The sequence below is a fragment of the Lontra canadensis genome, unplaced genomic scaffold (assembly GCF_010015895.1).
Source record: "Lontra canadensis isolate GAN:19392208 unplaced genomic scaffold, GSC_riverotter_1.0 scaffold17, whole genome shotgun sequence".
Classification (NCBI taxonomy): Eukaryota; Metazoa; Chordata; class Mammalia; order Carnivora; family Mustelidae; genus Lontra; species Lontra canadensis.
This window is the reverse complement of record NW_022631011.1, coordinates 23,827,001-23,845,929: the sequence shown is the minus strand read 5'-3', so window position 1 is coordinate 23,845,929 and position 18,929 is coordinate 23,827,001. Positions and strand designations below refer to the sequence as shown.

The following is an 18,929-nucleotide window of genomic DNA, read 5'->3' as shown; positions in this document are numbered from 1 at the left end:
GGGTGGCTCAGTGGGTTAAAGCCTCTGCCTTCGGCTCAGGTCGTAATCCCAGGGTCCTGGGATCGAGCCTCACATCGGGCTCTCTGCTCAGCAGGGAGCCTGCTTCCTCCTCTCTCTGCCTGCTTCTCTGACTACTTGTGATCTCTGTCTGTCTAATGAATAAATAAAATCTTTTAATAAATAAATAAATAAATAAATAACTACAAGGAACAACTACAACACAAAATTGACAAGCTAGATAAAATGGATCAATTCCAAGAAAACAAAGTACCAAAACAAACCTAATACAAAACACATCATGTGAATAGCCCGTAACTACAAAGGAAGGTAAATATTTAATTTAAAAATGTCTGGGAGGGGCACCTGGCTCAGTGGGTTAAAGCCTCTGCCTTCGGCTCAGGTCTTGATCCCAGGGTCCTGGGATCAAGCCCCACATCAGGATCTCTGCTCAGTGACCCCCCCCCCCCGCCACCGCCTGCCTCTCTACCTACTTGTGATCTCGGTCAAATAAATAAATAAATAAATAAAATCTTAAAAAAAAAAAAAAAAGTCTGGGGGAAAAAATCTCCAGGCTGACTTTTTCACGAATGTCCTACCAAATCTTTAAAAAAAAGAACACTAATTCTACACAATCTCTTTCAAAAAATAAAAGAGGTAAAAAAGAAACAATAAACCAATTCAGCAAAGGAGAGGATATGAGATCAATATACAGTAATCAATTACAAATAATCCCAAAATGAAATTAAGAAAGCAATGCCACTTACTCAAACATCAAAAAAGAATAAAATACTTAATAAAGTTAGCAAAGTACAAGATTTATAGACTATAAACTATAAGACATGTTGAAAATAATTAATGAACATGCAAATAAATACAGACATATCAAATTCATGGACTGCCGAGACTTAATGCTGTTAAAATAGGAATCCTTCCCAAATTGATCTACAGATTCGATGCAATCCCATCAAAACTCCAACTGTTGTTTTTTTTTTTTGAAGTAACAGACACACTGATCCTAAAATTATAGAAATACAACAGATTCATAAAGCCAAAACAATCTTGAAAAGAAGAAAAGCTGAAAGTCTCAGACTTTGCTGAATCATTACTACAAAATTATAGTAATCAAGACTGTGGTACTGGCATAAGGAAAGACACAAAGACCTGTGGAATACAACTGAGATTCCAGCAATATATGTATCTATAGTCAATGGATTCTTTTTACAAGGGCCCCAAGACCATTCAGTGGGGAAAGAACAGGCTACTCACACGCAATGGAATGAATGTGGATATGCACCTCACCCCACATACAAAAATTAACCTGGAATGGATCAAAAACCTAAATGGGAAGAACTAAAACTATAAAATTCTTAAAAGAAAAACAAATATACATCTTTGCCCTTTATTAGGCAACGGTTTCTTAGATATGACACCAAAAGCAAGAACCACCAAAGAAAACAATATACTGGATTACCTAAAAATGAAAAACTTTTCCTCTGCAAAAGACCCTTAAGAAGATGAAAAGACAAAGACAAAGGCAAGGAGAAAATATATGAAAGCCATGTATCTGACAAAGGATTAGTATTTATAATATAAAGAACTCTCAAAATTCGAGTGAAAAATAGAAAAAAATAGAATATGAAGAAATATTTCACCAAAGAGGATACACAGATGGCAAATAAATACATGAAGACACATTGAACATCATTAGCCATTAGGAAAAAGCAAATTAAAAACCACAATGATATATCACTGCAAACCTAACCAAATGGCTAAAATAAAGAATACTGACACCACCAAATTCTAGCAAGAATGCACAAAGTGGATCAGTCATATACTGCTAATGAGCACCTAAAATGGTATAGTCCCTATGGAAAATCTTTGACACTTTCTTTAAAAATTAAATGAAGGGGGCGCCTGGGTGGCTCAGTGGGTTAAAGCCTCTGCCTTCGGCTCGGGTCATGATCCCAGGGTCCTGGGATTGAGCCCCGCATGGGGCTCCCTGCTCAACCCGGAGTTTGCTTCTCCCTCTCTGCCCCTACCCCTGCTCATGCTCTCAAATAAATAATCTTTTTTAAAAATTGTACATGAATACTTACAGTAGCTTTATGCAAAATAAATGAAACTAGAAAGAATCCAGCTCTCCTTCAACAGCTGAACGATTAAGCAAGATATGGCATATGCACACCATGGAATACTCTCCGGCAACAAAGAAGGAGCTGCTGCTATACAAAATGACCTGGGCTAATTTCCTGAGAATTATGTATGCGGAGAAAAAAATCCCAAAAGGTTACATACTATATGATTTCATGTATATAGTGTTATATATATATAATATATATGGATATATATATAATATATATGGATATATATTATATATAATGGATATATAGATATAGATATAGAGATATCCCATTCCAGATCTTAAAATGACGAAACTACAGAAATGGAGAACAGATGAGCAATTGCTAGGAATTGAGGAGGCGGCAGGGGCCAAAGGAAAGTGGGTTTGGCTACAAAGGGGCAGTATGTGGAATCTTTGTAGGGATGGGAATGTACTGTATCTAGACTGCATCAAAGTTAATATCCAAATCATGATACTGTATTATTGTTTTTGCAAGATATTACCACAGGGTAAACTTGGTAAAAGGTATCTGGATTTCTACTTTTTTTTCTTTTTAAATATTTATTTATTTGACAGAGAGAGAACATGCACACAAGAAGGGGGAGTGGCAGGCAGAGGAAGAAGAAGCAGGGAGCTGAGCAGGGAGCTGAGCAGGGAGCCCAATGCAGGGCTCAATGGCAGTACCCTGGGATCATGACCTGAGTTGAGGGCGGTCACTTAACTAACTGAGCCACCCAGGCACCCCTCTTCATATTATTTCTTATAAATGCATGTGATTCCACAATTATCTCAAAATAAAGTTTAATGTTTTTAAAAAAAGCATTTAACACACAGCAATTGCAGAAGAATATAAATATATATAATATCACACAGGAAATATTTCTAGTTTCCAGAAAGATCTTTTTCACCGTGGAGGGGGGAAAATCCAACACAGTTCAGCTGTACCCTAAAGTAATACAACTTATTAAAGTTTCCTAAGGTTGTGATTTTAGCAGTTACAGGCAGGCATAAAAGCAGCACTTATTAAAAGATACAATTTATCACACCTGTCAGAATGGCTAAAATTAACAACACAAAAGAACAGTTGTTGGTGAGGATGCAGAGAAAAGGGGAACCCATCTTGCACTGCTGGTGGGAAGCCACTCTGGAAAACAGTATGGAAGTTCCTTAAAAAGTTAAAAATAGAAATACCCTACAACCCTAATTGCACAATTAGGTATTTACCCAAAGAATACAAAAAGACAGATTCGTTTTGAAGGGGTACATACATCCTGATGTTGATAGCAGCATTATCCACAACAAACTATGGAAAGAGCCCAAATGTCCACTGGATAAAGATATGTGTACACACACACACACACACACACACACACACACACACAGGAATATTACTCAACCATCAAAAAGAAGGACATCCTGCCATTTGCAATAACGTGAATGGAGCTAGAGTGTATTACACTAAGCGAAATGAGTCAATCAGAAAAAGACAAACACCATTATGATCTCACTCATGTGAAATTTAAGAAACAAAACGGATAAACAGAGGGGGAGGGAGGAACAAAAAGAGAAACAAACCATAAAAGACTCTTAACCATACAGAACAAAGTGAGGGTTGATGGAGGGAGGTGGGAGATGGACTAGATGATGATGGGCATTAAGAGCACATGTTATGATGACCACTGGGTGTTATATACAAGTGATGAATCACTGAATTCTACTCCTGAAACCAATACTGCACTCCATGTTAACTAACCTGAATTTAAATTAAAAATTGAAAGATACACTTATTTAACTATAGGCATAGATGAGCCAATATTCTACACCACTAATTCCACCTAAAAATAGAGGTAACTCCATGACTTACAAGGAAAACAGTAAAATACACTGAAAATACTGGGCAAGATTTTATGTGAAATGCTCTGAGGAGATACATATAAAAGGAATACAGGTTACAGATTACAGGAGAAAAGAAAATATTAAGTTTACTCTACCATAAGGGGCCTATTTACCATAACTAGAGTCCTTTTTCTTACACTAAAATACACCTAAAACTTTGGGTATGTGCTAAGTAAACTACAGGTTCATCCATTTTTACTAAGAGATTAACAAATTACGGACATTAACAAGGTAACTGCTGAATTTTAATTAAAGACTGAACTATTAAGATGAGAACATCAGCAAAAAGAACCTACTGTCTTTGGCTGCTGATTCACTTTTTTATCTTCTAGATCCTTGAATTTTGATCGAAAAGAGACCATTTTCTCCTGAAGTTCTGGGGTACACAGTTCATACACATCCAACATAAGAGGAAATTTTACATCCTATACAAAAAGAAAAAATATGTGTCAACACCCTTATAAAAGTAGTTATTTAAAATATCTTCATGCTTTTACAGTAGTACTTTCATAATTCAAATGAAGTTGAAAATAAAATTTATTTAAAAACCACTTGGAAATCTATGCAGCTGAAAACATCATAGTGCCTATTTTCAAAATCAGGTGCCAATTTTTTTAAAAAATAAGCTCCATGTCTAATGTGGGGCTTGAATTTACAATCCTGAGATCAAGAGTCGCATGCTCTTCTGACAGAGCTAACCAGGCACCCCCTGGTCCCAACTTTTTAAGATTAAAAAAATTTGTTTAGCTTTTTTCTTTTTTTTTTTTAAGGATTTTATTTGTTTATTTGACACACAGAGAGAGAGATCACAAGTAGGCAGAGAGGCAGGCAGAGAGGAAGGGAAGCAGGCTCCCTGCTGAGCAGAGAGCCCGATGTGGGGCTTGATCCCAGGTCCCTGAGACCATGACCTAAGCTGAAGGCAGAGGCTTAACCCGCTGAGCCACCCAGGTGCCCCCTGTTTAGCTTTTTTTTCCAATTAAACCCATGACTCTGACCACAGAAGAGTTACCAAAACATACATGACAAAAGCAGCATTTCAGAAATATAGCACATCAGCCTCTGTGAAAATAATGGATACCTGCAACTAAAAATGGAATCAATTTACAAATGGGGGTCACTTAATGACTTTTTGTAATGTGAAATACACCTTTACACAGAAATAAGTGATACGGTTCAATAACTAATATTAATACATAAAGTTGGGATGCCTGGGTGGCCCAGTGGGTTAAAGCCTCTGCTTTCAGCTCAGGTCATGATCCTAGGGTTCTGGGATCGAGCCCCACATCAGGCTCTCTGCTCAGCAGGGAGCCTGCTTCCCCCTCTCTCTGTCTCTGCCTGCCTCTCTGCCTACTTGTGATCTCTGTCAAATAAATAAATAAAATCTTTAAAAAAAAATACATAAAGTTAACAGTATTAAATATTCTAAATACATTTAACCTTATCGTATAATAGTAAGTATATCTGAAATTTTATTATGAATTTTAGCTCAGGAGGTTAGGATTACATTTACCTCTCCAAGGGATCATGGAGTGTGGATATGTTACAGAGCTACAGTTTTACAAAACAGTTACATCATAAGGTTGGCTCTTACTCAAGAAACTACAATTATTGCACTAGAGAATGCAGCATGCCTTCTTCCCCACACTCCCATCCTCCAAACCTGCTGGGTCAGTATCTGTGGAGTTGAGGATTTGGTCAAGAGCAGTATTTCTGGGAAGTGGAGGGCATCCATGAGAACTAATTGGGAATCTTTTGAACAATTTTTAGGACCTCAGGCCCTACCTAGTCAAACACTAGGGGTGGGCTGGTGATGAAAGTCAGGCATGTATATGTTTAGAAATAAAAAGGATGGAGTGCCTGGGTGGGTTAGTCAGTTACTCATCTGTCTTCAGCTCAGGTCATGATCCCAGGGTCCTGAGATCAAGTCCAGCATCGGGCTCACTGCTCAGTGGGGAGTCTGCTTCTCTCTCTGCCTCCTGCTCTCCCTGCTTGTGTGCGCTCACTCTCTAACAAATAAGTAAAATCTTAAAAAAAAAAAAAAAAAAGAAAGAAAGAAAAGAAAAGAAATAAAAGAACCACTTGTCTAATGTTAATAACTTCCATACTTAGAATATTTCAAAGAAAGTTTCTCCCTAAAGGAAGAAAGAAATCTATTGTGAATTAGGGATTGCTGTCAAAGAATTAACAATGTTTTATTATACTGAAGTTCATTACTAACCTTAAGAACTTTAGCATTCACAGATTCCTTCTCTTTATAAAAAAATCGAACCATCTGAATAGTCAAGTAAGCAGGTAGTCGGCTGATCTTAGACTGAGGGAAAAAAATGCAAGAAATCCTATCACATGCAAATACAACACAAGTTTTTAATGCCTTGGTTTGGCAAAAACAAAGACTGGGTAAAATTTATTAGAAATTTTTCATCAAAACGGATTAATTTCAAAAGGAATGCATAACTTACAGATTTGATATATAAAGCATTTCTTTGCAATGTTGGAGACTGTTTAGTGATTTCCTCCTGAAGTCGCTAAAAAAAGAACATAACAGGAGACCAAACATTTTTAAAGAATATTTTTCTTAAAAAAAAAAAAAAAAAATATTTTTCTGCAATATAGAATCACCTTTTTTTCCTAAAGTAAGCTCTACACCCAAAGTGGGGCTTGAACTGATGACCTCAAGGATCAAGAGTCACATACCAGCAAGGTACCCCCAGAAGCACACTTTTAGTTCTTTTAAAAATTAGTATTCCTTAACAGACAACATATATTGATGGATTCATACCACTGAAAAATAATTTCAATGAAGCCTATGTAGGAAAGTTTTTAGATATGAGTCAGTTCTTAAAAGGTATCAATTTATACTGGTGTGAACTCCTCAGAAAGTAAATAATGTTTGAAGTTTTAAATTGTAACACAAATGTTGCTCAGATTCTGAGTTTACAATGTATTTTATATAACATTAAAAAGCCTTTATGGCTTCTGCCTATATACAGATTAACAGAATACTCATGCAGAAGGACAATTATGAGAAGGTAGGAAACCCCTGTTCTTTATTCTTTATGTATAAACCCTTCTAGAAGCAATTATTCTCAAATGAGAAAAGTCACAGAGAAAACCTGTTAATCTAACAAATGTGGAGAAGACTTTAGCCACTATACATATCTTAACCATTGTGTCTGCCTTTCCATTTTTTACAGCCTGTGTGACACTCAGCGAGACAGTTATCCCCTCCGGGCATCATATGGAAATGATGATAATACCTATATCATAGTGCTGTTGTTAGAACTACGTAAGTTAGGTACATGTAAAAAAAAATGGACAACCATTTGGCATATATTCTATATTCAACAGACATAAGCTACTATTTCTAATTTTATAAAAAAAGCACTACAAATGTGCTCTGCTTTGTAAGAACATTAATACACAAGAAATTAGAGTTAAAAATTTACTGTTAATGTTCACTGTAAGCATGTTACTTGTATAAAAAATTAATTTTTAAAAATTACTAATCTCATTACAAAAGGAATCACTGTGTACCTTTTTAACATTTAATCAAGTCTGTTTGGCAACAAAAAGGTAAAGAAATATGGAGTCAAATCACTCTAGAATAATAGGAATCAATGATGATAATGCATCTGAACAGTGGGAAAGATAACACAACATCTCATAAATACATGCTTCTCAAGAACATGTATCTGGTGTGATGTTATTCATCAGGTAAGCTACACATATTATCAATCCAATCCACCATCCAATCACTACCAATCCACTATCATCTAAAAGCTCCAAGTAGATCTAGTTTTTTTCTGGGATTTTATAAAATTATGAAGAAAAGTATCATCCTGGAGAGTCCCTGCCAAAACATTCCATTCTATACTCTCCAATTACACTTATGCTTCTTGTTCTGATGTCCTGAAACTTGCACATTATAACCTGCTACAGTGCTCTTTGTGATTAGCTATTATTAAGCTTTTAAAATGAACTTCTCTTAAAAGTATGCCTCACTACAGTCCCCCTCAGTATCACAGGGCAGAGAATATTACTTTCTATTTGCCTCTTATGTCTGCATTTACCAACCACTCCCCTAACTGATCTTACCCTGAACTGCAGATGGGAACTCCCTAATGACAAATTATCTTATTTATCAATGCAATCCCTGCCCAATTCATTGTCTATCCTTCAAAACATTGTACATATTTCCCAAACCATATCAAAGTACTAAATTCACAAGCCAAACTTTTATATTTTATCAATCTGCTCATTAGAGTGCATTCTATAGTATGAAAATGGGGAAAGAGTGCTAACTGGATAATCAAGTTCTAGACCGAGCTCTGCCACAAAGCAATGAAGTCACTTACATTCCAGGGCCTCAACTGCAATACTGGTAAAAGGCAGAGGGCCTACATGGCCTGATTTACACAGTACGATCCCAGTTTATACCTTGTCATTACTAATAAACCCTCATTAAATACCCTCAGAGGCTTCCTGCGATGCTTTTGTTTGACCTAACAATACACAACCTTGTGTTATGTGTGTTTCTGTTTAATGACAATTCATGGTCTTCACAGCCAACTATACTATAACTCATCCCTAAATGAAGCTTAGCCAACATTTTCTCCTTAAGGCTTACCTAAATAAACATTCACACAGAGCCTTCTTGGGCTTAGAACACTGGACAGCACTTCAGCGATATGGCTGAAGGCCTATTTTAAATAGCACATCACCAATAAAAAGCACAAAATTGAAAAAAAAAAAAATGTAGGTACTAAAATTACTAAAAAAGGACACTTGTTAACAGTATGAACTGAAACAAGAAAGCAAAGCATCACCTTTTTGGAGCTCAGGTGAGACTGTCTGGCAACTCAAAATTTTTGCCAATCAGAGCAGGTCTACAAATGACCATGAAAGCACCCAAGTACTGATGTTGAGAGTTACAAATACATTTTAGCAAGTAAGTGCATCTGCAAATACAGAATCCATTTATAATGAGGATCAACTGTAACTGATCTTACCAATTTAAGTCCTGTGAAAAGATACTTGACTTCTTGATTGATAAAACAGCTAAGCTGAAGCTGATTTTCCTTTCCTTTAGTGACCTCTTCTTCTTCAGATTCTGTACATTTCATGCTTTGAGAAATAGGATAAGGAATATCCCAACAGGTAATCAATCTGCTATAATATAATAAATTATATGTTGAACATAATAAATTATCCTCTTGCTATTAAAATTAATAGCATCAATATTTGCAAATGATATCTGATACAGGGTGAGTATCCAAAATATATAAAGAACTTATACAACATGAAAATAATAATAATTCAATTTAAAAATGGGCAGAAGATATAAAGAGAATAGACATTTCTCCAAAGACACAGAGAAGGCCAACACATGAAAAGATGCTCAATATCACTCATCATCAGGGAAATGAAAATCAAAACCATAATGTCACCTCACACTTTATCAGAATAGCTAAAATCAAAAACATGAAAAACAAGTGCTGGGGTCCCTGTGTGGCTAGTTGTAAACATCCGACTCTTGATTTCATCTTAGGTCGTATCTTGGAGTTGTGAGATTGACCCCCACGTCAGGCTCTGCACTGGACATGGAGCCTACTTAAGATTCTCCCTCCCCCACCCCACCTCTCTCTCTCCCCATCTCTGAGGGGGGCGCAGAAAATCAAGTGCTGGCGAGGAAAAGGAACTCTCATACACATCTGTGGGTGGGAATGCAAACTGGTGCAGCCACTATGGAAAACAATATGGAGTTTCCTCAAATAATTAAAAATAGAACCGCCTTGGGGTGCCTGGGTGGCTCAGTGGGTTAAGGCCTCTGTCTTTGACTCAGGTCATGATCCCGGGGTCCTGGGATGGAGCCCCGCATCAGACTCACTGCTCAGCAGGGAGCCTGCTTCCTCCTCTCTCTCTGCCTGCCTCTCTGCCTACTTGTGATCTTGTCTGTCAAATAAATAAATAAAATCTTAAAAAAAAAAAAAAAAAAGAACCCCCTCAAAAAATTAAAAATAGAACTACCATTTAATCCAGTAATTCCACTACTAGGTATTTCACAAAGAATACAAAAACACTACTTGAAAAGACATATGTACCCTTATGTTTATTGCAGTATTATTTACCATAGCCAAATTATGGAAGCAACCCAACTATCCATCAATAGATGAATGGATAAAGACGATGTGGGAGGAATCTACAATGGAATATTATTCAGCCATAAAAAATGAAATCTTGCTATTTACAACAACATAGATGGATCAAAGGTGTATAATAAAAGTGAAGTAAGTCAGAGTAAGAAATACTACTATTTCACTCTCAACAAGAATAAAGGAGGTGGGTGAGGGTCTGGATGAAACAGGTGATAGGGATTAAGAGTACACTTATTGTAATGAGCACTGAGTAATGTATAGAACTGTTGCATCACTGTATCATACATCTGAAACCAATGTAACACTGTATATTAATTATACTAAAATTTTAAAAATAGCATTATCCACTGGTATTTTAAAACATTTTGTTTCCCCACATTTGTTTCAACATATTTTAAAGTGCTTCACGCACTTAACAATATGAGTAATATAAAAGTAATAAAAGGATAAACTAAACAAATGTAAGTTGGTACTTATACAGTCTTTTTTTTTTTTAAAGATTTTATTTATTTATTTGACAGAGATCACAAGTAGGCAGAGAGGCAGGCAGAGAGAGAGAGGAGGAAGCAGGCTCCCCACTGAGCAGAGAGCCCGAAGCGGGGCTTGATCCCAGGACCCTGGGACCATGACCTGAGCCAAAGGCAGAGGCTTTAACCCACTGAGCCACCCAGGTGCCCCGGTACTTATACAGTCTTAAAATGGTTTTAACACAAAAATATATAAAAAGAAATCTAAGTTTCCACCCATGACCTAGAAAATAGTCCTTCCCTGAATTCATGAATTCATGTTTTATGAACTAGTTCAATCTTATATATAAAATCTGGCTGATATACTCTGTTTCATACAATAAAAAATTAATTTCCTATGAAGTGAATTAATGAGGCTGACTCTGCTATCCTTAAAGTGTACATTTATCTAACTTTAGGATTACTCTGATGGGGTATTTTTCCAAATTCCTAAGTTTCATTATATCTTTTAGGCATAAAAGCCTCTGAAGAATTTACCTATATACCATACCCCACCCACCACTCCAATGAGTCAACAAGGCTACTGGTACCAATTCACTTCTAGTAAGTTATGAGTACATCTCTACAAATCTTGGCTCATAAGGATACGTAGTTTCAAATTCAACTCCGAAGAACTGATCAATTAAGCTTTTCTTTTTAGAAGGTGTCACTGCTGATGCAGATGAAGAATCTGTCTGCAAAAATTAAAATGAAATAAAAATTCTAATTTTTCTTTATATAGGTACTAATGTATATTTTCCCCACACAATCCAGTTTAGTAAATACATATTTAGGCTTTTAAAAATGTAATCCCTTTCTGGAAAATCCTTCTACTGTTCAAAAAACACTACCAAAAGACTACAGATGCTCAGTAATATCAATTAAGTTTAATAAACAATACAATGCATTCAAGTGTCAAATGCAAGCTTTCAAATTCTAACTACAGGCTGAGCATCCAAAGTATTCAAATACATGTCTATTAGGATAAATTTATTTCAAGCTTTTGGCATGGGGGGAGTATAATTATCAAGGTATAATGAAAATCTATAATCACAAATGTGTCAATTACCTCTTTAACAGAATCATCCTCTATGGCTTCCAATTTCTGTTGCAATACTCGCATCATTTGTATCCAACATTCATTAGCATCCTGTAATTTAAAAAATGACAAAGTAAATAAACCTGGCTATTGATAATGTTTTATCTACAAAATCCTTCCAAAAGAATTACTGGTTCCTTAGGGAAGGGGAAGAAAGCTGTTTTTTATTTAAAAATATTAAGTCAAACTAGATTATTATACGATCTTCAGAACAATGAGGAATTCCAAAATATTCATTTATCCAAGAGATGTTTACTGAGCTCTTCCTTATGCTAACTACTGTTTTAGAAACAGGAATAAACAGCAATAACCAAAACAGAAAACGTTCTCAATGGGGACATAAACAAAATATGACAAATTCACCTAAAGAGAAGAGTTATGAATTAAAAAAGCAGTATGAAAAAATAATAAAAATAACAATAAAAAAAGCAATATGGGAACAGAAAGTGATGAAGGGAAAGAAGTGTGCCATTTCAATAGGCGAGTCAAGGAAACGTCTGTGATGCCTTGACACTTGAGCCATGAGACCCGAGTGAGGTGAGGAAGCAAGCCATGCGCTATCTGAAAGCCAAAGAAATAAGAGCAAAGACCCTGCATAAAGATGGTACCGGAGGGTTTAAAAACTGAGTAGGAAGCCAGTGTGTTTGAGAGTCAAAAGAAGTACGCAAGGGAGAGAGTGGCACATGAGAGCTCAGACAGGGACACAGGACCTCGATTATTCAGGACTAGGACAGAAAATCACTAGGAGGTAACAAACAAGGGACCAAGATAACCCTATTTACATTTTATAGACTCTGGAGACTGTGTGGAGAAGCACTGTAGGAGGACAAAAACAGAAGCAAGGTAATAGTTAACAGACCACTCCAGCCAAGAAATGAGGATGATGTGAACCACAGAGGACTTGAAAATTGGAGCATGTTTGGAAATACAAATAAACACAGTAAGTGTACAACACCTAAGTTTTATGTTTACAAAATGAAAACCACAGAACCTTGCCCTGTTTACCTGTTGAAGATATTGGCCTTGTTCACCCTTCTCTGCAAACTGTGGAAAAGCCATGTGCAAAAACTGCAGTAGAATAATAGGTGGAATACTAGAAGAAGTTTTATCCATGGAATCAAACAAATCTCTAAGGGCTTAAAAACAAAGCAAACACAGCTTTAACAAAATGATGACATATGTAATACATGTTACTGTATATTAATTCTAGACTAATACAAACAAAAACTGCTGAGTAATATTTTTAAGTATATCTACTTATATCTACTAGTTGTCAAATTCACAATAAGAAAAAGATTTGTTTGGGGGCACCTGGGTGGCTCAGTCGCTAAACGTCTGCCTTTGGCTCAGGTCATGATCCCAGGGTCCTGGGATCCAGCACCACATCGGGCTCCCTGCTCAGCAGGAAGCCTGCTTCTCCCTCTCCTACTCCCCCTGCTTGTGTTCCCTCTCTTGCTGTTTCTCGCTCTCTGTCAAATAAATAAATAAAATCTTTTTTTAAAAAAAATTTGTTTTTAAATCTTAAAGAACTGACCAGACTTTATAATGTAATGACTAACTATAAACAACTTCTGAGTCCTACCCCTCGGTCTCTCTCTTTGCCAGGCTTTGTCTTCCCAAACAAAGCAGGGCATATTCATTCACTAGAGCAAACACATAACCTCTGTCTAGAGATCAAACAGGCTAATGTTACTGTTCTGGTACTATGCCATTATCAGGTCATCAGGTCACCACTCTCAACCTACCTCCTTTTAAGCCTGTACTTGGTTCCCATCTACTCAACTCCTAAATTTTAAAATCTGTTAAACATACCTCATGACTCTATTGATAGCTAAAAACCAAAATTAATTTGCCTTCTTCAAAATCTTTCCTCCACCATCCTCCCTCACCTTCATAAATCTCATGGTCAGTCACAGCCCTGCTCTGGGAGTTGAGAATACTTTTCCTCTGCTGACTTCCTAGCTATCACACCTTGCCTTTACTTCAAGTACAGCAAAATTCTAGTCTAGCCTTTCCTGACTTGTCTTATTAACTAATATGTGAAATGTTATCTACCATTATTATACAAACGGAAGACCCACAAATACTGTATCTCAGCACAAAGCCAGTGTTTAACAAAATGTTCCCAAATAAGACAACTAAACATGGTATTTAAAATATTCTGGGGGTACTCCTTGGTGGCTCAGTCAGTTAAGCATCTGCCAATGGCTCTGGTCATTGATCCCAGTTTCCTGGGATCAAGTTCCGCATCAGGGTCCCTGCTTAATGGAGAGTCTGCTTCTCCATCTCCCTCTGCTGCTCCCCCTGCTTGCGTGCATGTGTGCTGACAAATAAATAAAATCTTTAAAAAAACTTTTGGGAGGAGGGATAGCTAAAATCCTGTGTCACTACCAATGTAATATTTCTTAAAATAGAAAAGCCCAAATTGTAGTAACACTTTAAGGTACACATTACCCAAAATAAAAAATGATTTAAGATTTAATGTATACCATAAACAGCATCTCAAAGTACTTCATTAGTTTGAAATAAAAAAGTCAAAAATGCACTCACTGTACATTAAGAGACTAGTTGGACATGACAACTAAACGCAAATCAATATGTGATCCTAAACTGGATCCCAAAACAAAATAGAAAAACAACTTTATAACGGGCAATATTGGGTCAACTGACAAAATTTAAGTCATTTGTATTTTAGAGTACTTTATCCATGTTAAACTCCTAGACTTTGAAAAATGGTGATTGTCTTGTGGTTCTAAATGTCCTTATTCTTGGGAAATACATACTAAAGTATTCAGGAATAAGACAGGATGTCTGTACCTTACTCTCAAATGGTTCAGAAAAAAGAACACTGTTACAGAGAATGATGAACCAGCTGTGAAAAAAAGTTTGTAATTGGTTCTTGGAACTGTTCTTTGTGCTAATTTTAAATTTAGCACAGAATAAAATTTAAAAATGAAGAACAGTATCTTTCAACCCTTCACTACAAGACTCATAGGATACTGGAGAAGTTGCTGCCATTCCGAGTTACTCTCAGATACACAAGCAATCAAGTAAACTAGATAAAAGTGATCATATTTTTCTCATTAAAAACCTCATTTCAACAAATAAATCTACTTTCAGGGAAAAAAAGGTCAAAGGAAAATCTCTAACCCCAAATGACACAAAGAAACCTACTGTTTATAGTATTACAAATGAACAGCTGACCACAATGAGATACCACTTCACACCCCTAGGCTGGCTATAATCAAAGACAGACAATACCAAGTATTATTAAGAGAAATTCGAAACCTCATTCATGGGAGAAATATAAAATGATGCCAACTGCTTTGGAAAACAGCCTGGCAGTTGCTCAAAAAGTTAAATATAGTTACCATATGACCCAGCAATTCCACTCCCAGATATGCCCCCAAGAGAAATAAAAACATTATGTCCACAGAAAAGTTTGTAAAAATTTTCAGCAATACTTGTAATAGTCAAAAAGTGGAAACCACCCAAATGTCTATTAGGGATGAAAGGACAAATGGAATGTGATATATCCCTACAATGGAATCTTATTCAGCAATTAAAAGGAAAAAAAGTACTAATGCATACTAAAATGTCAATGAACCTTGAAAACATTCTAAGTGAAAGAAGCCAGTCAAAAAAGACCACATACTATGTAATTCCATTTATGTCAAAAGTTCAGAATAGGTAAATATATTGCGACTGAAAGTAGATTAATGGTTGCATAAAGCTGGGAGTGGTGAGGAGAAAACAGATTGAGTGCTAAATGTTACAGTTTCTTTTTCAAGGCCACAAAAATATTCTAAAATTGTTTTTTAGCTCCACATATAGTAAAAGACATTGAATTTACACACTTAAGTGGGTGAACTGTATGGGATGTGAATTTTATCTCCATAAAGCTGTTACCCTCTACCCCAAAAAAGGCACGTCTATAAAAATACCCTACACCAACCTAACCTAATGACTTAAGAGTATTCATTTTTAAAACCAGCCCAAAACAAATGGGGACAAAATATATGGTCTCATGTAATGAAGAAATAAGTTATTTCTATCCTTTAAGAATTTCTGTTTCTCCTCATACTTTATACTATTTCCTTACACTAACACCCACTAAGACGCTCTCTTATAATGACTGTATCAACTACAATAAAACCTCTCTCTGTATATGCCCAGAGATATATTTTACTAATAGAACCTAAAGCCAAAATTAATTTTAATCCAAAAAATCCAGACTATTTTTCAGAAAAAACAGACCTCATTGGTTTACAATTTGAATAATAAAATAGGTCCTTAAGTTGCTTAACACTAAGTATAAGTACTCCAGTTTTAAATGAGATGATGTTCTACAAAATATCTTTTGTAAACTGAAAGCTACTAAACAAACTGGGTGAAAAGTAACATTTCTTGAACACTACACACTGTCCTATCAGAAAGGCATATATTTAAGATACTGACCTGCAGTAATATACTGTGCTGAAGCCATTTCCCCTGAAGCTCTCAAGGCACCTGCATACCTGGGAACATTAAGGCAGAATTAAATAGGATTCAATTCATTCTGAAACTCAAAAGGGAAGAAATTAATTAAAAGAGTTTATGATTATACCCTCAACTGCAACTTAATCTGAGTTGTTTACATTTTTTATCTTCTTCCCTTCTGGTCTTATTCCTATAACCATTATATGGGCAAAAAAGGAACACTAGGAAAAAAGGGAATTTAGATAAATGAAGCCTACTTGAAATTCTTTCTCCTAACTTATTAAAAAAAAAAAAAAATTTCCTGAAAACAATGTGAAACAAAAAAGTACACTCTTAATGTCCATTATTACAAAGAAAATAAAACACACTTTCAGAAATAAGAAAAAAACCTTGGGTCAAAAACATTAAATCAAAGTTAATACACCTACATTCAGCATTCACTTGTTATGTAACCTTAAATAAGTCACTTAATTTTCAAGTCCATCAGCTACCTATATACTGTAGCGTTTCTATTACATGACTTCTAAATTCACTTTAACTTATAATCCTCATTTAATTTAAAACAACACAGAGGACTGGCCATTATGAATATTACAATACAATAGTTTTCACTCATATAATGTCTTATGACACAGGATCAGAAATTATCATTCAGATAATATGAAACACTTGAGAGGTAGGGGAATGACTGCCTATTCACTATGATTAAAACAGCCAGTGGTGGGGCACCTGGGTGGCTCAGTCAGTTAAGCATCTGCCTTTGGCTCAGGTTATGATCCCACGGTCCTGGGATGGAGCCCCTCATTGGGCTCCCTGTGCAGCAGGAAGCCTGCTTCTCCCTCTCCCCTGGCTTTTGTTCCCTTTCTTGCTGTCTCTCTGTCAAATAAATAAATAAAGCCTTAAAAAACAAAACAAAAGAAAACGCCCACTGGAGGGACTAAAATGAAAAAGACTGAAATCAACCAAGAGTGGCAATAATGTGGACCAACCAAACTATCCATACCATCAATAACCTGGATAAACTTCAAAGACTATGATGGTGAACTAAGCCAAATCTCTGTACATTTAACTTCCAGAATGCACAAAACAAATAAGAGGTCAGTAGCTGCTTGTAGAGCTGGGTGGTGGAGGGGATGAGGACTGGGAAAAGATAAAAGTACAAAAAGATCCTGAGATGAGGGAAATGTTCTACAGTTTGTAAAATGGATTACAGAGAATTTGCACTTATCAAAACTGATCACACCAAACACAAGATATTTCATATTTACTATATGTAAATATTTCCATTTAAAAACAAAAAAACCTCTGTGCTATATAAGTAGAATGAAAGAGGTCACAGAAAATATGTTAAATTATACCCAATTAAGAAGTTCTGTTTTTCTCTTTTGTTTATTTAGATCTTTCAGAAATTGCTGTGACTCAAGTTTTTTTTAATTTTTTAATATATAATTCATAATGTCTAAATTACATATGTTCTTTTTAAAAAGGGAAAATCATTAATAGTTTCCCACTCAGTTTACAACTACCTAAAAGGCATTTTTGAAGCTGAAGTACCAATAAAGCAAGTGTATCCCAAAACATCAGTGAAGTATGTAATGACACAACTGCTGCTGTTACTGATTTTACTTCTAGTTACAGGGTGACACTGCTAAGTAACTATTCCTACATTTATGGAAAAGGCTACACTAATAATTTTTTCTTAATAACTGAAAATGGAAAATCATGAGTGATTTAATAGCATTCCCCCACAAAAAACTCTCATTACACTAACATTTAATTTCTAAGAAACCATCCAATAAACCAAACAATATTAACAATTAAACTTTACAAAGAATAACTGTTAGAAAGTAAAAGGAAGAATTGACATGAGTAATGAGAGATGTAACAGAAATACATAAAAAAAAAGTACCTTTTCTAGTCTTTATCAAGTCAACAATATATAAAAATTAATGACAGAAAATCTGAATATAATTCATCAATTTAATGTCTACTAATACTTTATCACCTACAAAAACAGTATGCCTTGACTCTTCTATCATCTGTGAAATATTCACATCAATCATACATCAGCTCAACGCAAACATTCATCAACAGAAAAATGGATAATAATTTGGTAGTATGTGCATACAGCGGTATCCTATACAGCATATATATGAATGAACTACAACTACAAACACACAGTTAACCCAAAAATAATGAGCTAGACCCAAATGAACACAATCTATGTTTCTGTTCACAAAGAATTCCAAACAGGCAAAATTAATCTATGAGGTTAAAAATCACATTAGTATTAACAATTTGAACAGAAAGGTGGAGTAGCAATCAGGAAGGGAGAATCGTGAGGGGATTTTTAGAAGCTGATAGGGTTCTGTTTGTACTGGTTACACAGATGTGTTCACTATGGGATAGTTTGTTTGTACTCTTTTTTGTATGTTAATGTCTGTTAAATTAAATGTCTGTTAAATTAGAAAATTGGGAGTCAAAAGGAAGAGATTTTACAGTCTTTAAAAAAATATATCTGTATAGTCTCATCTAATGAATAGGGAATAGAGGCCAACACTCAAAACTAAATACTTTCATTAGTACAAAAGAACAAATAAATGATGTAAGCATACAACTTAAAATAAAACAGTGTAAGGAAAAAAAATAAATCAAAACAAACAAAAAAAGAA

General features: G+C 35.5%; 1 protein-coding gene across 2 annotated transcripts in view; it reads right to left on the bottom strand.

Moving 5' to 3' along the window:
- USP14 (ubiquitin specific peptidase 14) overlaps positions 1–18,929 on the bottom strand; it is a 44,184-nt gene that overhangs the window by 4,994 nt on the left and 20,261 nt on the right. For both annotated transcript variants that reach the window (XM_032859801.1, XM_032859802.1), the window contains 8 exons: positions 16,237–16,295; positions 12,784–12,914; positions 11,749–11,829; positions 11,289–11,374; positions 9,028–9,142; positions 6,478–6,543; positions 6,237–6,329; positions 4,315–4,443 (listed from right to left, as the gene is read on the bottom strand). In XM_032859801.1, coding sequence (XP_032715692.1) covers positions 4,315–4,443; positions 6,237–6,329; positions 6,478–6,543; positions 9,028–9,142; positions 11,289–11,374; positions 11,749–11,829; positions 12,784–12,914; positions 16,237–16,295 — 760 coding nt within the window. The remainder of the gene's footprint in view (positions 1–4,314; positions 4,444–6,236; positions 6,330–6,477; positions 6,544–9,027; positions 9,143–11,288; positions 11,375–11,748; positions 11,830–12,783; positions 12,915–16,236; positions 16,296–18,929) is intronic.